Below are 27,419 nucleotides of genomic sequence, written 5' to 3'. Positions count from 1 at the left end.
TTGTGGCTTCACATTTTTGTCTGTGTCACTCCTTCCTCAGCTGGTTTTGTCTGCTCTTCGGTGAGCAGCCTGACCACCTTCTTGGACCCCAGATACTCGACAGTTCCATATGCCGCCATGGCCAGACTCAGGACACCCAGGAGGACGTAGAGTTTGACGCTGACACACAGAAACGTGCTGTATCCGAACGCGATGACGAAGCCCAGGGCTTCCCACAGGCGGTAACTGGCAAAGGCAGCCTCCTTGTTCTTCTCAAACAGGACCCCGAAAAGAGCTGCAGGGGAGAGATGGGTGAAAATGTGGCTGTAAAACCGCAAACGACCTTTCTGATTATTGCCAAAAATATGCAGCTTCCCCACGGCCCAGTTTTCCCAATAAAACCAAGACCTTCCTTTGTAAAAACTGGAATTATTTCACGCTGTGGATGATAGCAAGTCAGGTGACGTTCTCTAGCCGTGAAGAACCATCATATATACAAGAAACAGAACGGATGAAAGTTAACACTGTAGGGGATGTGGCCCAAGCCCGAGCTTCGCAGGTAAGAAAAGCAAGGCTGCGAGATGGGACCCGTGTAGGTGAAGGCGAGATGCCCCAGAGTGAAGACAAACAAAGGCTGTAGTCGTGAGAGGAAGGCCATTCATTTTTGCACGTAGAGGAAGTGCATAGTACATAAGTTATTCAACCGTGGGGTTTTTGGTGCCTGCCGCAGGGCAAGGGGATTGCCACTGTGTGGGCCTTTCCTTCCCATCCTGGAGACTTTAGGGGTAAGAGTGTTCAGCCAGGTGAAGCCTCCAAGTGAGACTGCCCCACACCGAGTTCTTGATGAAGGGACGCATACCCCCTTGGGTGGTTGTCTGAAGGTTTGGGAGAGAAATAACCTGAGTCTGTGATAGGGGCTGAACTGTGTCCCTCAAATCCACATGTGCTGGTTCTGGCCCCCAGGACCTCAGGGTGTGACTGTATTTGGAGCTGGGCCTTTAGAGAGGTGATCAAGTTAAAGGAGGTCATCAGGGTGGGTCCTGATCCCGTGTGACTGGTGTCCATATAAGAAGAGGAGGTCCGGACACAGAGATGCACAGAGGGACGGCCACGTGAGGACACGGGGAGAAGACGGCCGAGGACAGGCCCAGGAGAGAGGCCTCAGGGGCACAGCCCTGCCACACCTGGATATCAGACCTCAAGTCTCCATTTCTGCTGTATTTTGTCACGGCAGCCTTAGCAAACTAGTACAGTCTGATCATGCTTCTAGGTGAGCGTAAATGATTTTCTGTTCCTCTTTGCAGTGTGGTAAAGTTTCGCCGAACGGGAATCAACCCCATCCCCAGGATGTGAGCGAGGCAGCAATGTGTCTGGAAGGTGGACACTTAGGAAGGGAAGGTTTTCAACAGGGGGACCGGCCTGAGCATCCCGGCCGCTGTCCTGCTGCACTCCTCGGAGCGGCCTGGTCACCACGCCTACCATTCTGGCTGATGGACTTGCCGTGCCTCCTCCTGTCCTCTGCTGAGGCAGGAACCCATCTTATCGGGAATGATAATTCCAGCACAACCCAGTGTCAGCGAAAATCCTTATTGAATGACTGAGTGGACGCATGGGTGGACGGTGACTCATGAAGTGGAAAAACGCTGAGCCCGGTCCTGCAGCGTCAGCACGTCCTGCGGGTCAGCACACCCTGCGGGTCAGCACGCCTCTCAAAGGATAAACAGTAACCCAAGTAAACGGTGGGCAGTCCTGGGGGGAGAGCTGCTCCTTCCTTTTCTCCCCTTCCCCTTACAACCCAAAAGCCCACGCTGGCGAGGTGGTCCAGGTAACAGAGGACACGTGGCCACACACAGCACGGCACGGGCCAAGGCACCCCCTTTGCATATGGGTCAGATAATGCGTGAACCAAAATGTCAAGTGTGGGCTCCGGCACGGTGGGGATGAGCAGACAGCCCCGAGCCCAGCGGGACCAGACAGACTCTGCACTCGGAGTCCTTCATTCCCAGAGGCAGCCGCAGTCCGCAGAGCGGTGGACACGTCCTCAGAACTGTCCCGCCTACGGGCGGGCAGCTGTGGTGGGGAGAGCTGATGGCGGGACTTCCATGCACATATTCATTTTCCAGCTTTCATTCTGTTCCTTTAACTTTGCCCGTTTCCTTATACCCCTCCCCTCTTTCCGCGTTTAGAACAGGAGAGGAGATGCTTGTAGGGGGAGGGGCCCCTCCAGCTCTGGGGGGAAAGGTCTGAGGGCAGCAGCGAGGTGTCCTGCAGCCCTGCCTGGAAATGTCAACGCCCAGGAGACACCCCTTGGCATTTGGTTACTCAGATGTCCATCTGCGGAGGAACCGCTCAGGACGGGGCTCCCTCGGGCAGATATAAGATATGACATAAGATACACATTTTAAACAACACATGCCTATTTGGGAAAACTGGAGGCTGTCTGGAACATTCAGAAGGAGGTGTGCTTCTTGTGTGGAGTCTGCAAAGCGCCCTAATGGAAATGAATGCACAAAGAGAACCTAATAACCACACCCTGGGACTTAACTTCTGAGATTACTTAAAGGTCTCTTGTCTTTCTTCTGAGGGTGACTCTAAAATAGGACCTAAAAACAAGATGCTAGAGAAGAAAGTCCAAGGTGAGACACTATGGCTACAAGTGGTGGATTATGTCCTGTTCTCTGGCAAAAAGGTCCAGCTGCTCCCTTAGTGGGTTGGGGTACCTGACAAATGCACCCCGAAGTTTTGAACATCCAGTAACACAGCCAACTCTAGCTTTAAGTCAACGTTTTTGGTCTATAGGTTGGTGTCCTTAGGCGATTTCAAGGTTAAGTTTAGGTTGTGACAATTATAGACCACTGTCCTCCAGGATAAAGGGACCCATTGCCCACTCTCTCCTGGGCAAGTTCTGGTTCAAGTCCAGTTCAGCCTTTTAAGTGCCTATGGGCTCCTTGGCTTTCTGAGGTTTTCCCATAAACTTAAACTTTCTGGGCCCCGAGAGCCTTAAATGCCAAATGAAGAACTTGCCATTCTGTGAGTCTGATTCTGAAATGTGACCCTGGTGAGGGGATCCACCAGCAGGGAAGAGAGGTCCAGAGTGGCTGTGAGCTCACAGCCTTGCGTGCAGAACAACTCAGCAGTCTGGGAGGCAGGAGGGGCCCTCACCGGGAGGAAGGCCGTCTGTACCCCCGATCAGTGTGATGAGAAAGGCACTTCACTCTGGGGTGTTCCTCCCCAAAACCCTTAGCTCTAGCCTAATTATGAGAAAACATCAGATGAACCTAAATTAAGGGATGGTCTACAAAACACCTGACCAGTATTCTCCAGAAGTCAAGGTCATCAAAAACAAAGAAAAATGAGAAACTGGCACAGACCAGACAAAGGAGATGGGATGGCTACGTGTAACGTGGTGCCTGCCTGGGATCTGGGAGCACACAGAGGATGGTGCGGCGGGGGAAGCTGGAGAAATTTGAATAAAGTCTGAAGTTTCGTTATGTACCAGTATTAATTTCTTGGTTTTGACAAATGTACTGCAGTTTTGTAAGATGTTCGAATTAAGGGAAACAGAATGAACAGTATTTGGGAACTCTGTAGTGCCTTGGCCACTTTTCTGTTGATCTAAGATTATTCCAAAAGAAAAGGGAAAAGAAAAGCCTGCTTGCAGCCTGATCTGGGAAAGGCACCAGGTGGAAGTGACCGGATGCTGACCCCCGTCCTCGGATGACAGAATGTGAATGAGTCTTGTTGGGTTGGAAAAGACAGGATACATGAACTGGACATGTAAGAGAAGACAGATTTTTTGAGTTTATCCACCTGAAAACAGCCCCTTTGGTGGCTGACAGGGCAAAAGAGTATTTTCAGGCCAGACATTCTGAATCTCAAGTGCAGGCATTGGCGCGCAAGGGTTGCCATGGCAATGGTACCCATCTTTCGTGAACTGTCAGGATGGATAAACAGAAAGCCTCCCAGATCATGGGCTCCAACGGCTGGAGTGATCCCTGGAGCCCAGTGGGAACATGAGCAGCGAGAAGCACGGTTCTGCCCCAGGATGGAGGGGCTTGGATGCTTCCCGGCCCTGATTTGCCTCTAAACTGGAGAACTGTAACAATCAGTTTTTAAACTGCGAGGTGATGACTGAAAAGGGGGGTTAAATTGTACTGACTTGTATCCAGTCTCATTAACTAGGAAAGTATGTGGCTCACGTATCTTCTTAGAAGAGAGACACGTTCAGGGAGAAAAGGATTAGAAATCCAACTTGCTATTGAAAAAGCAAAAATGAGAGGGAGCTGATCTTGGGAGGTGGCGAAAGCTACACAAAATTTCCAGTTTTTGAAAATACAGAGACGGTATGGATGGACCACGCTGCAGGGTGGCAAGCCCGAGAGAGCCTGGTGGAACCAGCCTGCAGGGGACTCAGTCAGTAAAACATCCCTCCTAGCCAAGACGATCGCCAGCATAGACGCCAGAAGAAATTCTCAAATCATACACGAAAAGAACAATATTCCCCAGCAACTGATTTTTCCTTGAAACAAATTACTTTTGATCTGAACAAAAAGACAGACATAATTCATTTGAAATTAGCATTCCTTATTCAAGGAGATCTTTCTCCAAGTTATTCACTGGATCTCATGTAACTCTGCACAATTTTGACAAAGGCTCTGCCTGATGGTCTCTCATGTCCGTGGAAAGAAAAGGAGAGTTAAAGCAATTACTCCTATATCTCAGGGAGAAAGAAAACCAAACATTTTATTTGCAATCATTTGAAACACCTAAGGAATTATTCTATGGACTATTGTGTGGCTGCTGACTTCTAATGTGTAAATACTGTAAAAAATTCAAGTGAACTCAGAGATGTCAGCTAATTAGAAAGCAAGACGGCAGAAGCATTTGGACTGTTCAGTAAAATAGTGGGGGTCTTTCTCACCTCCTCTGGGCTGTTGAAAGCAATTCTCTCCTGACGCTCCCTGGGGAAAATGCCTAAGATTCCTATGGGGGAAGTTGTGACCTGCACTCGTTTAGAAGTCTGCACAGCCAAGCAAAGCTAATGTGGTGTCTGTGTACCTCTCCCCTACCGAGTCGGTATTTCTTCTGCAGGAGCAACATCGCAGCCCAGCCTGAGACTAGTTTGTCATTGCTTCCGCCAACTGACCTTTGTCCAAACACACCAGATTATGGCACTGAGCCTAAAACACTTTGTCACCTGGTTCAGAACTTCCGGAGAGCCTCCTGCCAAGACTGTGAAACCCAAACCCCTTGGTACCTACAGCAGTGGGTTCAGTGATGTTTTCAGCTGTTTCATAAGCCGGCAACAGCTGAGATGGTAAGGAGAGGCCGTCCTGGAGTACTGAGTCCACCATGGTGAGGCTACGTGCACCTGTTCTCTTTGGGTGTAGGGACAGCGGCCAGGCCTCCCGCCCCTGGAAACGCTGGCCTGTGGCTTGTTTGTGGATTGGCCCGACCCAGTTTCCAGTCCGGGTGTTTCCTCGATAAGGGCTGAATGGTGGGTGGTGTTTCCAAAGGAAGAGGCTCTCTTCTGAGCCAAATCCACTTCTGGGGCCCCGGGCTCACGCATCTGCAGGACGCCGGCTGTGTAGACGGCTCACCTCCTGGGGCCTCCGACACCCTCCCGCCCAGGGCCAGGGCCGTAGGTGGTTCAGGAAACTCAGGGCCAAGGGTTCCCGCCCTCAGCCCTCGTCCCATTAGGTCACAGGGAACACAAGCCGCGCTCCGTGTCCTCCATGGGCCGCCCGCCAGTCCCCTGCTCCCCTCTGTCCTGTGGTCTCCCCCCCAGACCTAGTCAGCTACGGCTCATCCCCTGGCAGGACCTACCACCACCCCGCCAACCCAGGCCGCCTCCTGGCACATGGGGAGCCTGCGTCCACAGGAGGCCTCCCTGGGCCTCGGCTGGATGTCGCCTCCTGGGCTGCGGCCGCTCCCTTCCCACCCGCCGTGGGCGGCCCAGACTCCCACCCACTGCAGTCATCACAGCCCAGGGAAGAGCTCCCTGCACCACAGTCTGGACCCTGGGCCTCCAGCCCAGGCCTGGCTCCGGTCGTCCAGCTCCCCACGCACTCGGGGCTGCCGGGGCCTCTTCCCCTGATGCCCCCCACCTGCCTCTCCCGTGTCCCTCACATCCACAGCCTGGCCTCTGAGGCCTTTGTCGCACGTCTGGTGGCCGTCCCACCCCCCGCTGTGTCAGGGTGCAGGGCCCCCGAGGATACCGGACGGCACTGGCCACGCACACCGCTCTCAGCGGCCTGAGGGCAGCTCTCCAGTTCCCCTGCGCTGGCTGGGGGGGCCCCCCTGCCCTCAGCGGCTCTGCCCGCCTCGCCTCTCACCCGCCCACTTTGCAACATCAGCCGAGGCTGCGGCTGGACCTCTGGGCCCCAGTCCCGCTCTGCCCCAGGCCCGGGCCTCTGGAGGTGGCCGCGCTTCTGCAGCAAGCGGTGTGCTGCGGGTGATGCCGCCCGGCTGGGCTACATCGGTGAACGAATCCTCGCAGGACTGACGGCCGGCTCGTGGTGAAAACCGTCTGTTAGGTCGTCGCTGGCTGTGGCTCCTCTAGGAAGCCACGTGTCTCAGGTGTGAATTAACTCCTTTCCCCGTGGTGACAAAGGGGCCGTATCCTTCCTTCTGACTGCCTTCCCCTGCGTTCCAAAGAAAGGTCACCCCTCCCCTCCCGGCCAGGGGCCTCCCTCCCCCACCTTCTTGGCCTCCTTTTCTGGCCCCTCCCCTCCCCCTCCTCCTCTCCTCACAGCTCTTCACTCTGAATCTAAAATCCTAAGAGAGGGAGTTCCCTGGCGGTCCAGTGGTGAGGACTCGGTGCTCTCACTACGGCGGCCCAGGTTCAATCCCTGGCTGGGGAGCTAAGATCTCGCGTGCCGTGCGGTGCAGCCTGAAATAATGAAATAATCGTAGTGATACGTGCCCCAAACGGCCCCTTTTCAGTGCTGGGTGCCCCCGCCAGAGTCCTCTCTGTGTCGTGTTCAAGCTCAAGCCAAGCCCCTCAGCGGATGCGTCCAGGTCTGTGGGCTCGTCTGCCGCCGTCAGCCTGGGGATCCCGATGTCCAGCCTGGCCCCGGGACCACTGAGTCCCTGCGTCCAGAAGCTCCGTCTCTCGGCCTCCTTCCCAGCCCCCGCCCCTGCCCTCCACCTCCCCGTGGGTCCGCACCGTCCTCTGAGTCACGGCAGCCGTGACCCTGTCAGCCCCGCCCGAAACCCTTGCTGCTGCTTCCACCAGTGCTGAGTGAAAGTGGACCCTGCAGCGGTACGTCGGCCCTACGTCGGGCCAGCCAGCCTCTCCTCTCAGTGTCCCCTGGAGACACATGCTGAAACCCCAAGGCGAAGGCCTCTGGGAGGGACGAGGTCGTGGGGTGTGGCCCTCAGGGAGGGGTCAGTGCCCTCGCGAAGGGGCCCCAGATCGGCCCCTGGCCCCTGCCTCTACGTGAGGACACGGCGAGAGAGCCTCTGTGAACCAGCCCTCCAGACACCGAATCTGCGGTGCCTTCACCCTGGACGTCCAGCCCCAGAGCTCTGAGCAGTAAATGTCTGCTGTTTACAAGCCCCCCAGTCTGTGGAGTCCTGTTACGGCACGAAAGCGACAGAGACGGCTCCCTCCCGGCCTCCCCACCTCCCTGCCTCCCCCAGGCTCCCCGCTGCCTGGAGGACTATCGGCCAGGAGGCCACTCGGGCGTGGCCCCAGGATGAAGCCTCTGCTGAGCCCTCCCGCCCGAAACTCCGTTCTCCTGAAAACTGACACCCACCCCCAGCCCCAGAGCCGCTGCAGGGACGTTGTCACGGTAACCTGTAAGCTTCCGCCTGTCCCCAGCCTCAGCTGAGAGGGGCCGGAGGTCCCGTCCTCCCCAGACACCAGCACGGGGAACACGGGCCGGACCCTGCTCTGTTCAGACTAGCTCTTCCAGGGGGAAGCCACGAAGGAGCCATCATTGCAGGAAAGGAAGTCGCACACTTGGTACCTTTTCTCATGGAGATCATGGATCTGAGTAGACGCTCAGAGAAAGCACTGCAAATCCCCAGTGTGGAGCTGGAGCCCTCCCGCCTGTGTGGTCCCCGCTCCACTGCCCTTATTGCACATGTCACCACGTCCCCCTGGGGGGCCCTCCACCCACCACGTGTCCCCACATGACTGGCCAAGGCGGGGCGCCTGAGCAGGAAAGGCTCTGTGCCCGGCACTCACCATTGTTCTGGGTCTGCCAGACGGCGTCGGCCATGCCCCAGAGGCCAGGAAAGGCGAAGAACAGAGGCAGGTGGCGGGGGTGGGGCTTCCACAGCAGGAGGGCGACGATGCAGGACAGGTGGGTCACGGCCCCTGTGAGCGGGAAAGGGGCTGCTCTCAGCCACTCTGCGCTACAGGACGAGTCTTCTGATCATTTGCTTCCAGGCTGGAGGGATGTTTCCTAAAATAACCCAGACTGATTTCTTCAGGTGGGTTTTGACGTGGCACACAGAGACTGCAGGTGAAATGCAGGGCACGCCTGGCAGGTGTGCGATTCCATCCACCTCTGGCCTCCACATCATCAGGTGGGGGGCCTCGGGGTGACACACCTCTGTGTCTTAGAGGAAAGTGTCGCCTTGCTGGGCAGAGGGTGCCCCAGATTATGGGGGTTCAGAGTGGGAGAGGGAAGGGCTTCTTCATTAGGAGCGAGTGGTAGGACCCCTGCTGCTCACTGAGGAGGGGGCGTGAGGAGGGGATGGGAAGGGGTGCCCCCAGCCTGGGAGCTGGGGCTTCCCAACAGGACAAGGAGGGAGAGGCTTGGGGAGAGCTTCCGCATTCCTCCCGACTCTATCATGATGGGTCCTAAGGCCTGGCCTCGTGATTCCGCAGACACTGTGATGTCCCTCGAATGTGGGAACAGAGCAGCTTATGACCCTCAGGGACTGCCCAGGAGCAGAAAGAGCAGGTGCATCCTGGGTTCCCCGAGGCTGTGTGACCTTAGGCAGGTTACTATGCTTCTCTGTTCTCTCCTCAATATAAAGCAAATGACTTGGCCCCCAGTGAGCATTGACCAATGGTTAATGGGCTCCCTCCCTCTTGCTGCATCGCCACAGACCCTTTGGGCCTTGACTGGGCCACCAGGTAGCTGTCTCCTGATCACCCTCCTTTCTCCTTATTCACGCTGTCTCCGATCCTTCTTGCTCCCTCAAGAAAAATAGAAGGTGATGCCCGTTTAGAAGACCAGCTTCATCCACCACATGAACACAGATCTCCTCCTTCTGGAAGGCTCCCTATCTCCTGCCTGACCCCATGGACCCCACTGCGGGTGTGGGCCCCCCTTTCTGTGCCTCCACCAAACCCCGTCCTTACCGCAACCCTGGCCCTCATCACACACGCTTTAATCGCCTGCAGGGCAGCCAGACCTGCCCCAGGACGGCGTCCACTGTGCGTCCACGGTCCACCTACCCAGTGCGAAGAGAGCGATCCTGCCCGTGTACTGGGCCAGCTTCCCATACAGCACGGAGCACAGTGCGTTGACAGCTGAGAAGCAGATCATCACGTAGCCCACGAACTGGATCCCCAGGGCGCAGGTGGTGTAGGACTGCGGCAGAAGCACAGACCAGTCACCTGCGCTGGCTCAGGCCTGCTCCAGGGCTGAGCTCTGAAGCTGCAGTTTGGGGGTTCACTTTGATCCGGGAATACAGCCCATGCTAAAACGCTTTCTGCCCTGTGACCGCTGGCCTGCTAAGCTGGCCCGAAAGCTTGTCCGGGCCTCCAGCTCCCAGGGTGGAGAACACTGCTAGTGCTTGTAAGGAAAACCCTCTTCTGAGTAAGAACGAACAGGGAGCGCTTTGGATGGACGTCTGGCAAACTTCTCCCGGCGTATTTGTACCATATGTTATTTACACAGGGGCGAACTTGAACTCTTCTTGCTGGTGTGGGTCCTTTCCCATCCTGCCTATAAGGCAGCTGGGTGAGGACAGAGCCCGGGCATGAACAGGCAGAGCTCGGGGGAGTTTTAGGGCCTTGAAACTCCTCCGAACGATACCATGAACGATACCATGGTGATGGCTGCAGGTCATTATGCACCTGTCCAAACCCTGAGAGTGTAGAGCAGCAAGAGCGAGCCCTCAGGCAGACTGTGGACTCGGGGTGATGACGATGTATCCATGTAGGTCCTCAGTTGTAACAAACGGACCCTCTGGAGGCGGGTGGTGGGCGAGGAAGTGCCCGTGCGGGGGCAGCAGGTGTGCAGGGACTCTCTGTCCTTTCTGTTCAGTTTTGCTGTGATCCTAAAACTGCTCTAAGAAAATAAAGTCTTGGGCTTCCCTGGTGGCGCAGTGGTTGAGAGTCCGCCTGCCGATGCAGGGGACACGGGTTCGTGCCCCGGTCCGGGAAGATCCCACATGCTGCGGAGCGGCTGGGCCCGTGAGCCATGGCCGCTGAGCCTGTGCGTCCGGAGCCTGTGCTCCGCAATGGGAGAGGCCACAGCAGTGAGAGGCCCGCATACCACAAAAAAAAAAAAAAAAAAGAAAAAAGAAAATAAAGTCTTAATAAAGAAGAAGAAGATGGAAGGAACAGGAAGGGAATCTCCATAGAGATGAGAAGAAGAGCAAGTGCTCCTGCCGCAGACTCGGGGGCGGGGTTGGGGACAGACAGGAGACTGGCTAGGAGGCCCCTTGCATCTGGATAGCAGGGGGGACGGTTTGTCATTCTGTCTTCATTCGTTGAAACTCCAAGACCCCAACAGGACGGTCCTAAGAGTAGGGTTGCCAAAGAAAGTCTTGGTGTCCAAATACTCAGGGCCACACTTACACTGAGAGGTATTTGTGGTTTATCTGAAATTCAGATTTTTACCCTGCCTTTTATCTTGCCCGTTTGGCAAGCCTTCCTGGGAGGGAGCTGGGGTGGGGATGGAACAGGAAGTTTCCTGGATGAGGAGGGCGGTCCTCAGGGGCGGAGCCCCTCGGACACAGGCCGACGGGTCCAGCCTCGACCCTGGCTGTCTCCAGCTCCCACCAGGCCCAGGTCCTCTCCAACAATGTCTGGGAAAAAGGACCCTAACTCTGACCTCCCCGTCTGTGGCTTCCCTTCCACAGCATCCCAGAAGGTTCTTCAGGACAGGATCCCACCTGGGCAGGGGAACTAGGGAGACAGAGGCTCAGGGGGAGACCCTTGATGGAAGGTGGTCGGCCAGACATGGGTGTCCAGTGTTGGGGCACCACTTGGTGTCCAGTGTCACACTTGGTGTCCAGTGTCGGGGCACCACTCCAGCCTCCCCCAAAGAGGGCGCCCCTTTAGGCACAAAGTGGGCAGGCAGTGCAGGGGTCAGGTGGGTATCCAGGGAAAGAGTGTCTGAGTAGCCAGGGTGACCAGGCTGAGACCAACCTCCGTTTCTAGATTGTAACACATCATTGAAACACTAGGTAATGGGCAGAAGACCTAAACAGACATTTCTCCAAAGAAGACGTACAGATGGCCAAGAGGCACGTGAAAAGATGCTCAACATCACTAATTATTAGAGAAATGCAAATCAAAACTACAATGAGGTATCACCTCACACCAGTCAGAATGGCCATCATCAAAAATCTACAAACAATAAATGCTGGAGAGGGTGAGGAGAAAAGGGACCCCCTTGCACTGCTGGTGGGAATGTAAATTGGTACAGCCAGTATGGAGACCAGTATGGAAGTTCCTTAAGAAACTAAAAATGGAGTTACCATATGATCCTTCAATCCCACTCCTGGGCATATATCCAGAGAAAAACATGGTAGGAAAGGGCACATGCACTCCAATGTTCATTACATCCCTGTTTACAATAGCCAAGACATGGAAGCAACCTGCTGATGTCCATCAACAGATGAGTGGATAAAGAAGATGTGGTCCATATATACAATGCAATACTACTCAGCCATTAAAAAGAATGAAATAATGCCATTTGCAGCAACATGGATGGACTTAGAGATTATCATACTAAGTGAAGTAAGTCAAAGACAAATATCATATGATATTGTGTATGTGCGATATCTAAAAAAATGATACAAATGAACTTACTTACAAAACAGAAACGGACTCACAGACTTAGAGAACGAACTTATGGTTACCAGCGGGGAAGGGTTGGGGGGAGGAATAGACCGAGAGTTTGGGATCGACATGTACACACTGCTGTATTTAAAATGGAAAACCAACAAGGACCTACTGTAGAGCACAGGCAACTCTGCTCAATATTCTGTAATAACCTAAATGGGAAACGAATTTGAAAAAGAATAGATACGTGTATATGTATAACTGAATCACTTTGCTGTACACCTAAAACTAACACAACATTGTAAATCAACTATATTCCAATATAAAATAAAAAAATTTTAAAAACTAGGTAATAAGGAATTTCAGTGTTATTCATGGATTTCATGGTTTTCCCTATTTTTCACTCTAAAATGAGGACACAGGGTGAGATGCAGGCAAGTAAATGTCCCTGCGATGACTCCCGAGCAGCTTTGGTCCTTTCCCTGAAAACACATCTCAAGTGAGCGGTGTTCCCAGGTGGGCTGATGTCCTAACCACATGGCGGCTCTCCTGAGTCCAGGAAGGACCCAGCGCAGCCCCGGACCCCGTGCCGCCCCCGCCGGCCTCCTCTCCTACCCGCGTGTAGTCGCCGGCCAGGAAGGCTTGCTGGAACCCACAGTACAGCGGCAGCAGGGCCAGGAGGCTCACGCGCTTGTCTCTAAACAGCGTGACCGTCGACAGCAAAGTGGACCAGAACGGTGGCGCTTGCTTCTCTCCCTCACTTTTCCGCTGAGCGTCTTTTACGGGTTCCAGAAACGCGGTGGTGAGCAGGACCGCCAGGAAGCCGCTCCCTGAAAGGACAGGAGGTGGGGGGACAGGCTGCCGTGACAGCGGCACCGCGCACGCGCACGGACTCATCTCCTCACCTCCTCCTCCTCTCGAGACGGACGGTCGGTTTCAAATCCACATTTAAGGTGACGGCGGCAGGCTGAGCCCCTGACCCCTGATGTGGACTCGGAGGCCTCACACGTTGCCTCGATCCTCGTGTGCTGGTTCTGTGACTGTCGGGCTGTCTCACCCACAGAGCAGGTGATGGGAAACACAGACACCCGGGGCGAGACCCCTGAGGGCCTCAGGGCCCTTAACCATGGACCATTTATCTCGTCAGAATCCTCAGAGTAATTTCTACCAACAGCTAGGCTCCCTTCTCAGGGTTATGGGTCCCGCCAGGAAAGTTACCGTTGGCTTCTCTTCATGTTCATCCCAAATCTATTCATGCAAACACCCTGTGGTAGGAGCTGCATGTATTGAGGTATCTCCCAACCCCAGTGGGATGATGCGTTTGGAGAAAGGAAAGGAGCTCTTTGCATACTGAGATGGGAAGTTTCCCCCCAAGACAAATGGCTAAAAGGAAAAGCCAGGTGCAGAGCTGGGAGTCTACTGTGCTCCCATTTGATTTGGATAAGGAGGGGCATAAAGACATATTTGTTTAGATGTGCGGTACGTGTGTCTAAGAATTAAAGACTATGTGGGTTGTCTACAGCTGCGGAAAAGCTGGGTGGTGGTGAGAGGGGGATTTCCCCTTTTACAATATTTGTATTTGGGACCATGTGAACAGGGGATCTATCAAAAAATGACTCAAGACAACTATTCCTTTCACCCTTGAGGGGATATCCTGTACTTTCATGATTCCGGAAGGTGAGGACGAGATCTCTTTCTCTGCCATGAACCCACCTTCCTGTCTCTCGAGGGAGAACAAATGTCTGTTTAATCTTCCTGTTCTTTACATGGACACCTTTTCGCTCCCTCACTGAGGCTGAGGCTCCTTTGTCATTTCTCATGTCTCTACTGTTCTTCCATCTACAATGATAATGATACACATGGTTTGGGATCCACAGGTGAATTCACGACCAGTGGTGGTCTTTCCTCTCCCTGGTGGGATCGGGGACCCTTCAGAACAGTTTTTATTGCTTATTGCTGGCTTTGACCCATCACCCTTTAAAAAGGATTTGAACCACTTTGTGTCTTTACTGGTCCCCAACCTTGTCTACTATTCTTCCATCTCTTGTAGCCACAGACACCCAAGGCAGCAGGCTCGCCCCTCACTGTGGTGTAGCTGCCTGAGCCGTACTGAAACCGTCAGGCTTACAAAGTCAGCCCTCCTCCAAATTGCCTGAGAAATGGTAAAACCAGTCCCCACACGCATCTCAGAGAAGTCCATAGTTAATAAATACATTTCCATGCTGAGGAGTACTACTTTACCTCTAAGCTTTATCTCTGTAATTCAGCTACTTTTCCTCTTGGCTAAACATTGGTTCCTTCCCCCATTTCATGGTAAATCAACCTGGTGACCAAGTTTATTAGGCTGGGCTCTTGTCCACAGACATTTCACAATGGCACTGATGTCCTCTGGGGTCATGATTCCCACCTGTCAAAGCTAGTCAGCGCACGCAGGCACTCCTCCAAACTGGCCCATCAGCTGGCTATGAGCACCCACCACCTGCCACAGCTCCTTCCCCGGCCTGAGCTCAGAGCAACCCCAGGACACAGCTTTCCCAGGACAGGGACTGAGGTGCAGCGGTGGGGACCGGGGGTAGGACTAGAAGCCACATGTTCACCAGGACACAGACTTGTGTCCAGAGGGTCCCTTGGTCCAGGGCCATCTTCAGGGGCGTGGACTGGGCAATTGCTGGTGGTAGGGCTAATATGCTGCATCGTAAGGACAGAGCTCAGGAATCCTAGAAAATTACTCCAGGGAGATGGTGCTCTCTTTGCTTTGGTCTGTTTTTCTCCTTTCTTATTTTAGTTCTGATTTTTATTATTTTCTTTTGTCTTTGTGGCAACATGGCCTTGCTTGAAGGAAGAAGGGTGTGAAGCCTTGCGAACCGGGATCCAGGTACTAAGAGAGTTTCCCCGTATGACGTCTGCAAGGTCCCTGCTTTACATAAACGTCTGGACTTAGGCGGCTGGATTCTCTGTGAACCAGGACCTCTGCGGAAGCTCCCTAACCGCCCAGGGGACACACTGTCTGCCCTCACATCAGGCTGAACGTTTCCCAGACAGGATGTCAGCCCATCCTCTCCCATATCCCGTGTCGAGTCCGTAGGTAAGTCCTGTTAGTTGTCACTCTAACTCTCTCGCACCGCCCTCCCTCGCTCTGCACACTGCCCTCACTCCCTTCTTCTGGGTCACTGTGTCGCCCCTGCACTGGCTTCTCTGTCTGCTGTTTTTCTCACGCCCACACTGAACTAACACGAGAATCTGTCTACAAGACAAGTAAGTGCACATCCAGACTCAAGGCCACAGCTGGCCACGCCCGCCTCTGGCTCCCCTGCCCCTCCAGGCCCCTGTCCTCCAGCCACTCTGGCTCCCTCTGGGGCTTCTCTGCCCTCAGTGTCCTTCACGTCCCCTTCAAACTCCTACTCACCCTTCAAGACCTGGCTTAGGTACCACCTCCCCATCAAATCTGCCCTAGAACGCAATTTCCTCAGAAGATGTAACTACATGTCAACTGGGAACTATGTTCAAAACACGTGTCCTATCAAATTTTGGTTAGTTGAAGGCACATCTGGACTCTAAGGTCACTGAAAGTCAGGGTCTGGTCTGGCTGGTTTCTGGGCCACAGAAGTTCTAGCACATTGCTCGGCACCTGCTACTGCCCGCTCTGCCTTGGAGCATAAAGGGCTCACTTGGCACCTCGGACTTGGAAGCAACCTTGAAAGAGACCGGCGTGTTGGAGGCAGCTTATCTCACAGGGGAGACAAATGGACCGTGCACGTGGCCTCTGGACCTTTGATTCTCAGTGGAGTCCTGCACTCAGTCCCACCAAATCCGATACCTATCAGACTCTTGATCTTTTTTCTTTTTTTTTTTTTTGCGGTACGCGGGCCTCTCACTGCTGTGGCCTCTCCCACTGCAGAGCACAGGCTCCGGACGCGCAGGCTCAGCGGCCCTGGCTCACGGGCCCAGCCGTTCCGCGGCATGTGGGATCTTCCCAGACCAGGGCACAAACCCGTATCCCCTGCACCGGCAGGCGGACTCTCAACCACTGCGCCACCAGGGAAGCCCCAGACTCTTGATCTTTAAGAAGGACACAGTCCAAGACCTTTACAGATTCTTGAATTCAAGAATGACAGGGCTTCCCTGGTGGCGCAGTGGTTGAGAGTCCGCCTGCCAATGCAGGGGACACGGGTTCGTGCCCCAGTCCGGGAAGATCCCACATGCCGTGGAGCGGCTGGGCCCGTGAGCCATGGCCGCTGAGCCTGCACGTCCGGAGCCTGTGCCCTGCAACAGGAGAGGCCACAGCAGTGAGAGGCCCGCGTACTGCAAAAAAAAAAAAAAAAAGGATGACAAAGAGTACCGTTAACTTTTCTTCAAATGGTAACAACAACAACAAAAACTAGTCTAAGCGTGCGCCTGCCAAGTGGGGATAGATCTGTACGAGCAAAGTCATTTAGAAAGCTATTAACATGAACATTTCCCATGCAAATGAGCATCTAAGCATAAGAACCATCCCAGGGACTCACTCCCTCGGGCGACCACCTTTCATGAACTTCCAGTGTCCTGTGCCTTCTGCTGCCCTGTGGCCAGCAGTGGGAGCCCCAAGGCCTCGCCGATGCCCAAGGGTGGGTGCTGGGGAGACCCATGCCCAAACCCAGCCTCTCAGCAGAAGCCGTTCAAATGTACTCCTCAGAAAAAGGTGATAACACCAGGATTGGGGACTTCCCAAATCCACCTGGACATACTTAGAACACAAGTAGCCAGCCCACCAAGGCCGTGGTCCACTTGGGGCCGCCACAGCTCCGCGTGGCCATTGAGCGCTTGGAACGTGGCTGCTGTGACCTCAGAACAGTAATTTTACTTTAGTTAATTAGAATTTAAGTAAGTGCACATAATGGCTACTGGCCTGCATGGTGCAGACGTGAAGTGATTCTATCATCACAGGAGACCTCAGTCAGCAGAGGCTGCTGCATTCGATTTCATGTGGAAAAGGCTGAGTACAACCCAGCTGAATGCATTTTGTGGGGCTTTTGCAGGTGAAGAGAGACTATTCATACTTTGAGCAGGTGGTCTTTTCAACCCAGGAAGGCGATGGGCTTGCTTTGCCTGGATTCCTGGTGCCGAGCACATACCCATGTAGATGCCCAGCAGGGTGTAGATCAGCTCCTGGGAGGGACGGTTTGTGCTGTTGGTGGACACCGTGGCCATCAGGCAGTCACTGGCCCCGCAGGACAGGAGCTGCTCCTCTGGGATGGCCCCTGTGAAGGAGGAAGCAAAGAGGTGCCTTGAAGACACGAGTAACTTGACAGGAGACGGTACACAAGGAAGCAAACGCCCAGGGAAAAGGAGCCTGGACACGCAGAGGACAAGACATCACCATAGGTCAATGTCGTTTGACCCAGTGTCTCAGAATGCTTTGCCCATTGAGCACGTGTCTGGGCACTTGATTTTAAGACACTCTGGACCAATGTGCAATAAATGTCGGTGACTTGTTACATTACATTCTTGACGTAATTGAACCTTGTCCACTTTTTAGAATTAACTAAGCACTAGAGTACATTAGACTGGGTGTCAGGCCCACTGGGTTCTCTCTCAGATTCGTCTGGAACCAGTCCCATGACCTCTGGCAGGTTATTGCATACCTTCTCTGAATGTTACTTTCTTCTCCATTAAAAGAATAAAATTTGAACAATCAATGACCCTCAGTAGACCCACATCAGAATCTCGGGAGAGAGAGGATGGATGTCATGGAGGAAAGAATACTCAGTGTTTCATTGTTCCATCATACAGATTTTATCACATAAAATGCTGCAAAATCCCCTTGGCCAGTGAGATGCGCAGCTCATCGGACAAGAAGGCAGTGTGGAGGCTGGAAGCCTAGAAAGGTTGAGAAAACTTGCAGTGTTCTCACAGTGCCTTCCAGCCCTCAAATTCTGTGTCCTATGATCAGGCAGGGACTGAAGCTCACTTGTCTCTATGTCTTTAAAAGTAAACCCGTTCGCTCCTTTACCACAGTCATGTCAGAGACTGAACCTTCACCCCAGCTTCTGTTGGCTGATTGCTGACGGTTTCTCCAATACTGAGTAACGATCAGTATCTATCAGCCGTAAAGGTTCCCTTCTGTGGATGCACTTAGCAAGTGATGACATCACATGAGCAAAAATGGGAGATAGATTTTTTAATACAGTTTCCCAAACGTGGGACTTTACGTGGCTTAACAGGACCAGGGCAGAGAGAGAGAGAGAGACATGATCCTGATAACAGCAGGAGAGTTAGAACATTTTTCCCCATTAATAAATTTCCTATGAGAATTGAAGATATTTATTTCCTCTGTCCTTGGTCTAAGTCCTCAGACATCAAAGGGTGCAGGCATAAAGCACATCCACACTTTGCAACCCTGTCTGAGTGTGGTCAGGCAGACAGATGAATTAAAGCATCAGTCACCAAATGTTCAAATCTGTTAACTGATAAGTGGTCCTTTGTGTAACAAGGAAAACGCTGGTGAATGGATCAATTCAGGGGCAAAATAAATCCATGGGACCCGTTCTTAGTCTAGCAGGATAGTAAAGGACTCCGTGAACCCAAGTTCCACAGTTGAGCGGTGGCCCTCAGTTTTCCCACGGCACCCCAGGCTCCCCTGTGCTCAGGGAAGGCCAGGGTTGGAATCGCTGGGGCACCCGTGGAACAGATGGACCCTCAGACCCAACCAGACTGTCTGGGGAAGAGCCGGGGGCCAGGTGACCCTGAGGCACAGGCAGCCTGACAGCCACGCCTTGTGGCCTCACGGGACCACCTGCTCAAGTCCAGAATGAGGACGTGTGTAGAGGGAACAGGGGCCTTCCACGGTCACCATTTCCTTCCTGTTACCTTGAGTGGGCGTCTGGCCGAACACCAGAGACGAGATCAGTTTGCCCCACACACCAGACGACTGGAATATGAGGAAGAAGATGCCAAAATACTGGCTGACCACGTCTTTGCCAACCTTTCCTGTCTTCTCTGCGTGCGTGTTTCCCATGATGGTGAGGTAGGTGCCCTGCGCGGACCACAGCAGGGCCGCTCCAAGTCCCAGCAGGATGGAAGTGGGGATCAGCGTGTACCTGAGAAATGAAATGCGGGTGTGGGGTGCCTCGGGCCCTCCGCTCTCCCCTCCATTCGGGGAGAAGGAAGCTCCTTGCCTGGCCCAGTGAAGCACTGCCGTGTCACTGGTGATGCCCTGCTTGACAGAGTCGCCCCTTAGCCTCAGATGAACGTGAAAATCTGCGTCTTTTCTGGTTCAGCATCATTTGTAAGAGTGGAATTCGGTGCCAGAGCAGTTTCTTTGTGTTTGGACGTGGCTACAATGAGCTGGGGTTACAAATAAGGCTAGGCGGGTTCTAGGTATTTCTAATGGCAGTACATTAGAAACGATTTATTATCTATCAATCAATCAATCTATCTATCTATCTATCTACTTATCTATCTACCTATCCATCTAGCTGTCACTCTCCTCCATGAGGATTATGTATGAGAACTCTACAGTAACAAGAAAAAGAATAACGTGAAGCCATCCTATCAATACATCCTGGATGGCAGCGGGATGTCCCTCAAAGCGATGCTTGATAAGTGTATGCCTGGCAACAAGGGCATGTGGCCCTTGCCCTCAGAGCTTGGTCCCCGAGGGTCCCTTTCCGTCAGGGCGCAGGTAGAGCTCAGGCCCGGCCTGGGGCACTGGCTCCAGCCCTGCTGCGTCCACTCCCTGTGATGGGGTGAGGGTGTGGGGTTTGGTCCACAGGTCACATTCTGCTAAGTCCCCCTGAAATTCACCCTCCGCATCTTAGGCAGATTCTCCCCTTGTTGCTGGGCCATAAAAGTGCCCTGGCCCAGGAGGGAAGCTGGAGGCCTCAGGAGAGGCCAGGATGGGCAATCGGGGGAGCATGGGCCCAGCAGAGGGGACAGAGACATCTTGGTGGGAAAATATGGGAAGAAGGCCACGCTACCGTCCTGTCCCAGAAGCCGAGAGGGGAATTTCGGGAAGCATCTGAACGCGGGCGTACCAGCTGGCGTAGAAGTTGCCCAGGGAGAAGGCCACGTAGCAGCACATGGCGATGACGATGGTCCACTTGCAGCCGAGCTTTCTGATGAGGACGGGGGGCAGGAACATGGAGGACAGCAGCATGCCGCCATAGAGTGTGCTGAGCGCCGCCACCCCCAGGCCCTCCTCGCTGTACAGGCTGCTCTGCGGGGACAAGGCCAGCCCGGTCAGGGGCCCGGCTGCCAGGGCTAGGTGCTCTGGGTCATCTCCAGGTCCTGGAGACCCCCAGCAACAGGCTGCCTGGGCGGGCGGCCTCTCCTCCAGCTGAGGGATGGGAGGGGAGGAGACTGCGGTGAACTCTGGTCAAGGGGAATCAGCACGTGGAGACCAGGGGGAAGCAGCCAGTGTGGCCAGCCTGGGGCAGAGGGGCCCTCACGCTTCCTGCTTCCCGCAGCCCCTGCCTCATCCCTGAGAAGGCGGGGAGCCAGGGCAGCCAGGGGCCTCGCGTCTCCAGGCTCCTCCTAGGAGACCAAGGTTCCCGCTGTGCCTGAGGCGGAGCAAGCAGCTCCAGCTTAACGTTGCGTAAACACAGTGCACATCTGCACATGTTTCTTGTTTGTTTCGTTTGTCACTTGGTGTAAACACAGTGCACATATGCACATGTTTCTTGTTTGTGTCGTTCGTCACTTGGTGTAAACACAGTGCACATCTGCACATTGTTCTTGTTTCTGTCGTTCGTCACTTGGTGTAAACACAGTGCACATCTGCACATTTTTCTTGTTTGTTTCGTTTGTCACTTGGTGTAAACACAGTGCACATATGCACATGTTTCTTGTTTGTGTCGTTCGTCACTTGGTGTAAACACAGTGCACATCTGCACATTCTTCTTGTTTTTGTCATTCGTCACTTGGTGTAAACACAGTGCACATCTGCACATGTTTCTTGTTTCTGTCGTTCGTCACTTGGTGTAAACACAGTGCACATCTGCACATGTTACTTGTTTGTGTTGTACGTCACTTGGTGTAAACACAGTGCACATCTGCACATTATTCTTGTTTGCGTCTTTCGTCACTTGGTGTAAACACAGTGCACATCTGCACATGTTTCTTGTTTCTGTCGTTCGTCACTTGGTGTAAACACAGTGCACATCGGCACGTGTTTCTTGTTTCTGTCGTTCGTCACTTGGTGTAAACACAGTGCACATCTGCACATGTTTCTTGTTTCTGTCGTTTGTCACTTGTTGTAAAAAAAGTGCACATCTGCACATTATTCTTGTTTTTGTCATGCATCACTTGGTGTAAACACAGTGCACATCTGCACATGTTTCTTGTTTTTGTCGTTCGTCATTTGGTGTAAACACAGTGCACATCTGCACATTATTCATGTTTTTGTCATTCGTCACTTGGTGTAAACACAGTGCACATCTGCACATTATTCTTGTTTGTGTCGTTCGTCACTTGGTGTAAACACAGTGCACATCAGCACATGTTTCTTGTTTTTGTCATGCGTCACTTGGTGTAAACACAGTGCACATCTGCACATGTTTCTTGTTTTTGTCGTTCGTCACTTGGTGTAAACACAGTGCACGTCTGCACATTCTTCTTGTTTTTGTCGTTCGTCACTTGGTGTAAACACAGTGCACATCTGCACGTTTCTTGTTTGTGTCGTTCGTCACTTGGTGTAAACACAGTGCACATCTGCACATTGTTCTTGTTTCTGTCGTTCGTCACTTGGTGTAAACACAGTGCACATCTGCACATTCTTCTTGTTTTGGTCGTTCGTCACTTAGTGTAAACACAGTGCACATCTGCACATGTTTCTTGTTTTTGTTGTTCGTCACTTGGCGTAAACACAGTGCACATCTGCACATGTTTCTTGTTTTGTTGTTTGTCACTTGGTGTAAACACAGTGCACATCTGCACATGTTTCTTGTTTTTGTCATTCGTCACTTGGTGTAAACGCAGTGCACATCTGCACATTCTTCTTGTTTTTGTCGTTCGTCACTTGGTGTAAACACAATGCACATCTGCACATTTTTCTTGTTTTTGTCGTTCGTCACTTGGTGTAAACACAGTGCACATCTGCACATGTTTCTTGTTTGTGTCGTTCGTCACTTGGTGTAAACGCAGTGCACATCTGCACATGTTTCTTGTTTCTGTCGTTCGTCACTTGGTGTAAACGCAGTGCACATCTGCACATTCTTCTTGTTTTTGTCGTTCGTCACTAGGTGTAAACACTGTACATCTGCACATTCTTCTTGTTTTGGTCATTCGTCACTTGGTGTAAACACAGTGCATATCTGCACATGTTTCTTGTTTTTGTCATTCGTCACTTGGTGTAAACACAGTGCACATCTGCACATGTTTCTTGTTGTTGTCGTTCGCCACTTGGTGTAAACACAGTGCACATCTGCAAATTCTTCTTGTTTTGGTCGTTCGTCACTTGGTGTAAACACAGTGCACATCAGCACGTTTCTTATTTTTGTCGTTCGTCACTTGGTGTAAACACAGTGCACATCTGCACATTCTTCTTGTTTTTGTCGTTCGTCAGTAGGTGTAAACACAGTGCACATCTGCACATGTTTCTTGTTTTTGTCGTTCATCCCTTGGTGTAAACACAGTGCACATCTGCACATTTTTGTTGTTTTTGTCATTCGTCACGTGGTGTAAACGCAGTGCACATCTGCACATGTTTCTTGTTTTTGTCGTTCGTCACTTGGTGTAAACGCAGTGTACATCTGCACATGTTTCTTGTTTTTGTCGTTCGTCACTTGCTGTAAACGCAGTGTACATCTGCACATTCTTCTTGTTTCTGTCGTTCGTCACTTGGTGTAAACGCAGTGCACATCTGCACATTCTTCTTGTTTCTGTCGTTCGTCACTTGGTGTAAACACAGTGCACAACTGCACATTCTTCTTGTTTCTGTCGTTCGTCACTTGGTGTAAACACAGTGCACATCTGCACATTCTTCTTGTTTCTGTCGTTCGTCACTTGGTGTAAACACAGTGCACATCTGCACATTGTTCTTGTTTTTGTCGTTCGTCACTTGGTGTAAACACAGTGCACATCTGCACATTTTTTTTGTTTTTGTCGTTTGTCACTTGGTGCCTAGTGTAGCTTGGTGTGAAGCGAACAAAAGGTCAAATAGGTAACCAGAGGCAGGTCAGGCAAAGGCAATGGCAGCGGTGACCTTTGGCTTTTGCTGTGAAAGAAAAACCTATTAGCATAAATGCTTCCTCCATTTATTTCACTTGTAAAGGGAAAGGAGGGGGAGGAGAAGGGGTGAGGAGGGAGAGAGAGGAGGGGGAGGGGAAGAGGGGGAGGGGGAGGGGGGAGGAAGGAGAGAGGAGGGGGAGGGGGAAGAGGGGGATGGGTAGGCGGGAGGATGGGGATGGGGAGGGGAAGGAAGAATAGCAGGAAGAGGAGGGGGAGGGGGATGGGGAGGAGGAGGGGGAGGGGGAGAGAGGAGGGGGAGGGGGAGAGGGGGAGGGGGAGGAGGGAGAGAGGAGGTGGAGGATGGGCAGGAGGGAGTAGGGGCTGGGGAGGGGAGGAGAGGAGGGTGAGGGGAGGGGGTGGGGAAGAAGACAAGTGCTTCCCTGCGCAGCCAGACCCTCCTTCACAAGGGTCCCTCCATCTGTTTCCTTCGCTTCCACATCCAGCTCAGCCTGACCCTGTGGATTGTGCAGGGGGTCCCCGCTGTGCCCCACACAGCTGACCAGGCACCAGAGAAGAAACATTCGCACACAGCGTCTCTTCTCTTGTAGAAGCCAGAGCCCAAAACTCAGAACACCACCACTGTTTGAGAGTCGACAAAGTGCAGACACCGAAATAAGAACTTTTACGTTCCTTCTCCTTTATGGGTGAGACAGGTGTTACTACCTCCACGGGGGAAAGAAACACACCGCGTAGGATCATACACTCAGCGAATTAGTCCAGATGACCCCAAAGCCAGGACTTTAACGCCTGGACTATGACCCTTCCTTCCTGCCTGGTCCCCCAGCAAGACAACAGAAGATCCCACCCATCAGCCGGGGGCCTCTCTGGAGCCCTCCCCGCCCATCCCTTTCCTGTCTCCTGGAGACTCCAAACCCCACAGGCTGTGTTCTCACCCCAGGATTTTCTCTCCCTTTCCAGCCCTCAACATACTCTGACCATCCTCATCCCCTTTCCAGAGGGTGCCCTTTCTTCAAGTGCATGCCAAAGGTCTCCAAGGGTCTTGAGTGCAGGGAACGTTCTGCTTTTTCTGAATCTCTTCCAGTGCCTTGCCCCAAACAGGTACTTAGTCATGTTCGCTGATTAATTGAAACTGAGAACAAGAACGTCTGGTCCCATGAAAATTCTAAAGTCTGGTTGGAAGACAGAAGTTGCACAGTCTCCCTGAAGTGGGGTTATCTGGAAATTTCTGCTCCTAACTCCAGTTGCTAGGAGTGTGGAATGTGGGAACTGGTGCAGCCGGGGCCCTTTGTTTTCTTAATACTTCCGTATTAAGGTCTCACGTATTAGTGAGCTTGCCTCTTTGTGTGCTAATGAGAGGCTGGCAGCACTGCTCTGCTCTGGAATTTCCTTTCCACCCACAGCCCTGCTGCCCGTCGGCGGCGAGGTGCATTTGTTACTTATAATGGAGTTCCACTGCCCATCGCTGGAAAGGAAGGCGGATTTCAGTCTCCAAAGTGGGAACCAAATTTCAAAACCAAATGTCTTTTTTTTTAAGTGAATGACCATGTTCAAATACCTGTCTCTCCATGTGTTAGGAGAGCCAACCTGCAAAATACACACCCGAGGAGAAGCCCATGGGAGTGACCTGTATGTAAACAATGAGGACGGTCACTCAGCTCACTCAGCAAGTCGATCGACTGATCGGCTGTAAGCACTGACCCACAGAGGCTTGCGTGTGGCTCCTGGGATACAAAAGGGAAAGACAACAGCCACCAGCCACCACCCAGGAGCGGGTGACGGACAGGACTGCCAGGGCCAGTGACGCCTCCAACAGGCCACTTGCAGTGGGACAGTGAGTCCTGCAGGGGGAAGCTCAGGGGCCGAGCTCCTGGGAGGGCACGAAGTCCAGTCCAGAGGCGTCAGAAGACTTTCTGGAAGGAGTGAAGACCTCGTGAGACCTGCAGGATGTGGAGGTGACCAGGGAAAGGTCGGGAGGTGTGGGTGAGGAGAGACGTCTAGGGGATGTGTTTACAGAGGCCCCATGCTGAGAGGAAAGGCCCCAAGGAGAATTCAGCTGCTATGGCCACAGCTGTCGAGCTCTTCTGGTGAGGGGAGGCTGGACAGCCAGCCAGACTAGACCAACAGAAGCCCCAGACACCATACTGGGGAATGGATTGGATCCATTGGATCCAGTGCTGAGCGCTGCCTGAGGCAGGGGATACGTGATGGACGGGGTGGCGAGGGCCTGGCCTCATGGAGCTCACAGGCGCAGTGTGGTGTGTGCCACAGGACCTGGCATGCACACAGGGGCGCCTCACCCAGACGTGGGAGCCAGGGCACAGGGAAGGGGGAAAAGGAAGTGTGACGTGCACACTGAGATCTGGATAATAAACAGGAGATCGTCTGCTGTGGGGAAGGCGGTGTAGATGTGTGTCTGCGTCCTGGGCAAGTGCACGACCGAATCCAGACCGGGACTGGTGCTCTGGGGATGCCTATGACCACCTTTGCTGCCTCGCTGGGGCCTGAGAAAGAAGCCAAGCAGATGAAAGCAGAAGGAAGTGATGGAGACCGGCAGGTCCCTTCGACGTGGCTGGGATCCAGCCATCCCTAGGGCCACATCCATCCCTGTCCTTACCTGCTGTTTCCGAAGGCAGTCCTGACTGACAGAGTTAAACCATGTTTACATGTCCTGGAGCAGTGGGCAAGGAAATAGGGCCAGATAAGGGCGGGGATGAAGCAGCCGTGAGTGGTGGGTGGGATAGTTCCACGGCAGGGTGGGAGGGCTGGTTCTCTAACATCTCCGGTCTTCTGAGGAGGAAGAGGCCACACCAGTGACAGCAGTGCCCAGCCCAGGAGCCCTGGAGAAGACGTGGAGGCCAATGTGGCTTCCCCTCAGCTGCACGGCTCTCCCCACACAGACGCCACTCCGAGAGTTTCCTGAGTGAGGCTTCCACGTTGTGTGTGGCCTCAGCGTCCCACAGTCATAGGCTGAGAGAAGGGACTCCTGGCAGCTCCTAGGGTCCCCCCACTCCCTCCCCCGGCTTCCAAGGGGGCCAGTTTGCCATCATGCAGCTGCAGCTGTCAGATCACAACTGCTTCCTGAGAATTCGGACCCCATCAGTCACGCCCGAACCCAGGGGAGCTGCCCCACCTGCTGACAGCAGGACTTCCTCCGGTGGGGCAAGCTTCTGTAGGGACAGTGTCACTGATGGGTCCATGATCTCGCTACGTTCTCCTTCCAGAAAGCACACAGTACATTCAACATGAGCTCAAGGCAGCATGACAAACCGGTGTTTCACTCACATTAGCATTTTACAACATCACAACATTCTGAGCAAGGTCTACAAAGTCATGGACTATCCGGGCAAGAAAGAGGATTGTGCTTCCCCTTCAACTTGATTCTGGGAATCACCATGGGCTATAATTTCATTCTCTGTGACCCTAATCAGAAAAAAAGACTGAATAGGGGTTTATGGAGGAAAACATGTACTTGGAATTCAGGGCTGAATCTGAGCTACCTTGCCAACCTACAAGTCCAAAGGGTTTGTACTGTAACGATGAAGACAGAAAATTTGAATCTCTCCTCTCTTGTCCTGCACCTCCCATTCTGAGCCCCCTGCACGTGCTTTTCTTGTTCAGCTCTGTGCACACAGTAGGCGCCTACTTCTTGTCGCTGACTGACAGACCTTCCAGGACCACACTAACTTGTCATCAGAAACCTTGGAGATACTTCACTGTGTGGCAGCCCCCAGGCCACAGAGCACGAAGCTGGTGAAGAAAGCACAAGGGCATGATGACAGGCTGCTTCCTGACCAGCCCTGGGGCTTCCTTGGGGTTTCGTTCACAGTTAAAGATCAGACTTAAAATGGAACTACCCCGGGGGAAGATCTAGCAGGAATCTACGTGGTATCAGGACCTCGGATGAATTCTCTTTACTGCCCCTGACCACAAATGCACAGTGATTTGTCTTGTGTCTCCTTTTACCCACGCAAAGGCAAAGCAGATTTTATCACTAACCCAAGACCAGCTCTCCTTGTCCGAGGGTCAAACACCCGCAGTTGTGCAATCCCGCTGAACTGGGAGTTGGGGCTGCACATAAAAACCGCTGTTTGGTTAAGAGGATTTTGGAAGGTGAAACCCCACGTTCCTCGCTGTCTGTGCCACAGGAATTCTTGGAGTCCCAGAGACATTCAGAAGGTAAGATCACACGACGACTGTACACACCTACCTGCAGACTCTGCAGACCTCCGTAGGCAGTAAAGAGAAGTAGAAATCCACAGGAAAGCACCAGGATGTTCTTCAGGCTTCCTTCCAT

The 27,419-nt window shown here is 53.0% G+C and overlaps 1 protein-coding gene across 1 annotated transcript; it reads right to left on the bottom strand.

The window, feature by feature from the left end:
• Positions 1 to 8: 8 nt before the first annotated feature.
• UNC93A (unc-93 homolog A) lies at positions 9 to 27,419 on the bottom strand. The gene is made up of 8 exons (XM_060115415.1): positions 27,333 to 27,419; positions 19,972 to 20,153; positions 18,806 to 19,035; positions 17,071 to 17,196; positions 12,575 to 12,789; positions 9,398 to 9,533; positions 8,174 to 8,305; positions 9 to 274 (listed from the first exon to the last, which is right to left on the bottom strand). The coding sequence occupies exons 1-8, from the start codon at positions 27,417 to 27,419 to the stop codon at positions 9 to 11; spliced, it is 1,374 nt and encodes a 457-aa protein (XP_059971398.1).

Source organism: Mesoplodon densirostris, chromosome 12, assembly GCF_025265405.1.
Source record: "Mesoplodon densirostris isolate mMesDen1 chromosome 12, mMesDen1 primary haplotype, whole genome shotgun sequence".
NCBI classification, from domain to species: domain Eukaryota; kingdom Metazoa; phylum Chordata; class Mammalia; order Artiodactyla; family Ziphiidae; genus Mesoplodon; species Mesoplodon densirostris.
The sequence above is the reverse complement of the archived record's forward strand: the minus strand, read 5'-3'. Positions and strand labels throughout refer to the sequence as shown.

Bases quoted from the DNA above. Each gene is read 5' to 3' on its own strand.
- UNC93A (XM_060115415.1), bottom strand. From the start codon at position 27,419: ATGGAAGGAAGCCTGAAGAACATCCTGGTGCTTTCCTGTGGATTTCTA. The intron at 20,154-27,332 runs GTAGGTGTGTAC...TTGTCCCCGCAG, and splicing joins GAGGTCTGCAGAGTCTGCAG to AGCAGCCTGTACAGCGAGGA. The intron at 12,790-17,070 runs GTATGTGCTCGG...CTGTCCTTTCAG, and splicing joins CCTGCTGGGCATCTACATGG to GGAGCGGCTTCCTGGCGGTC.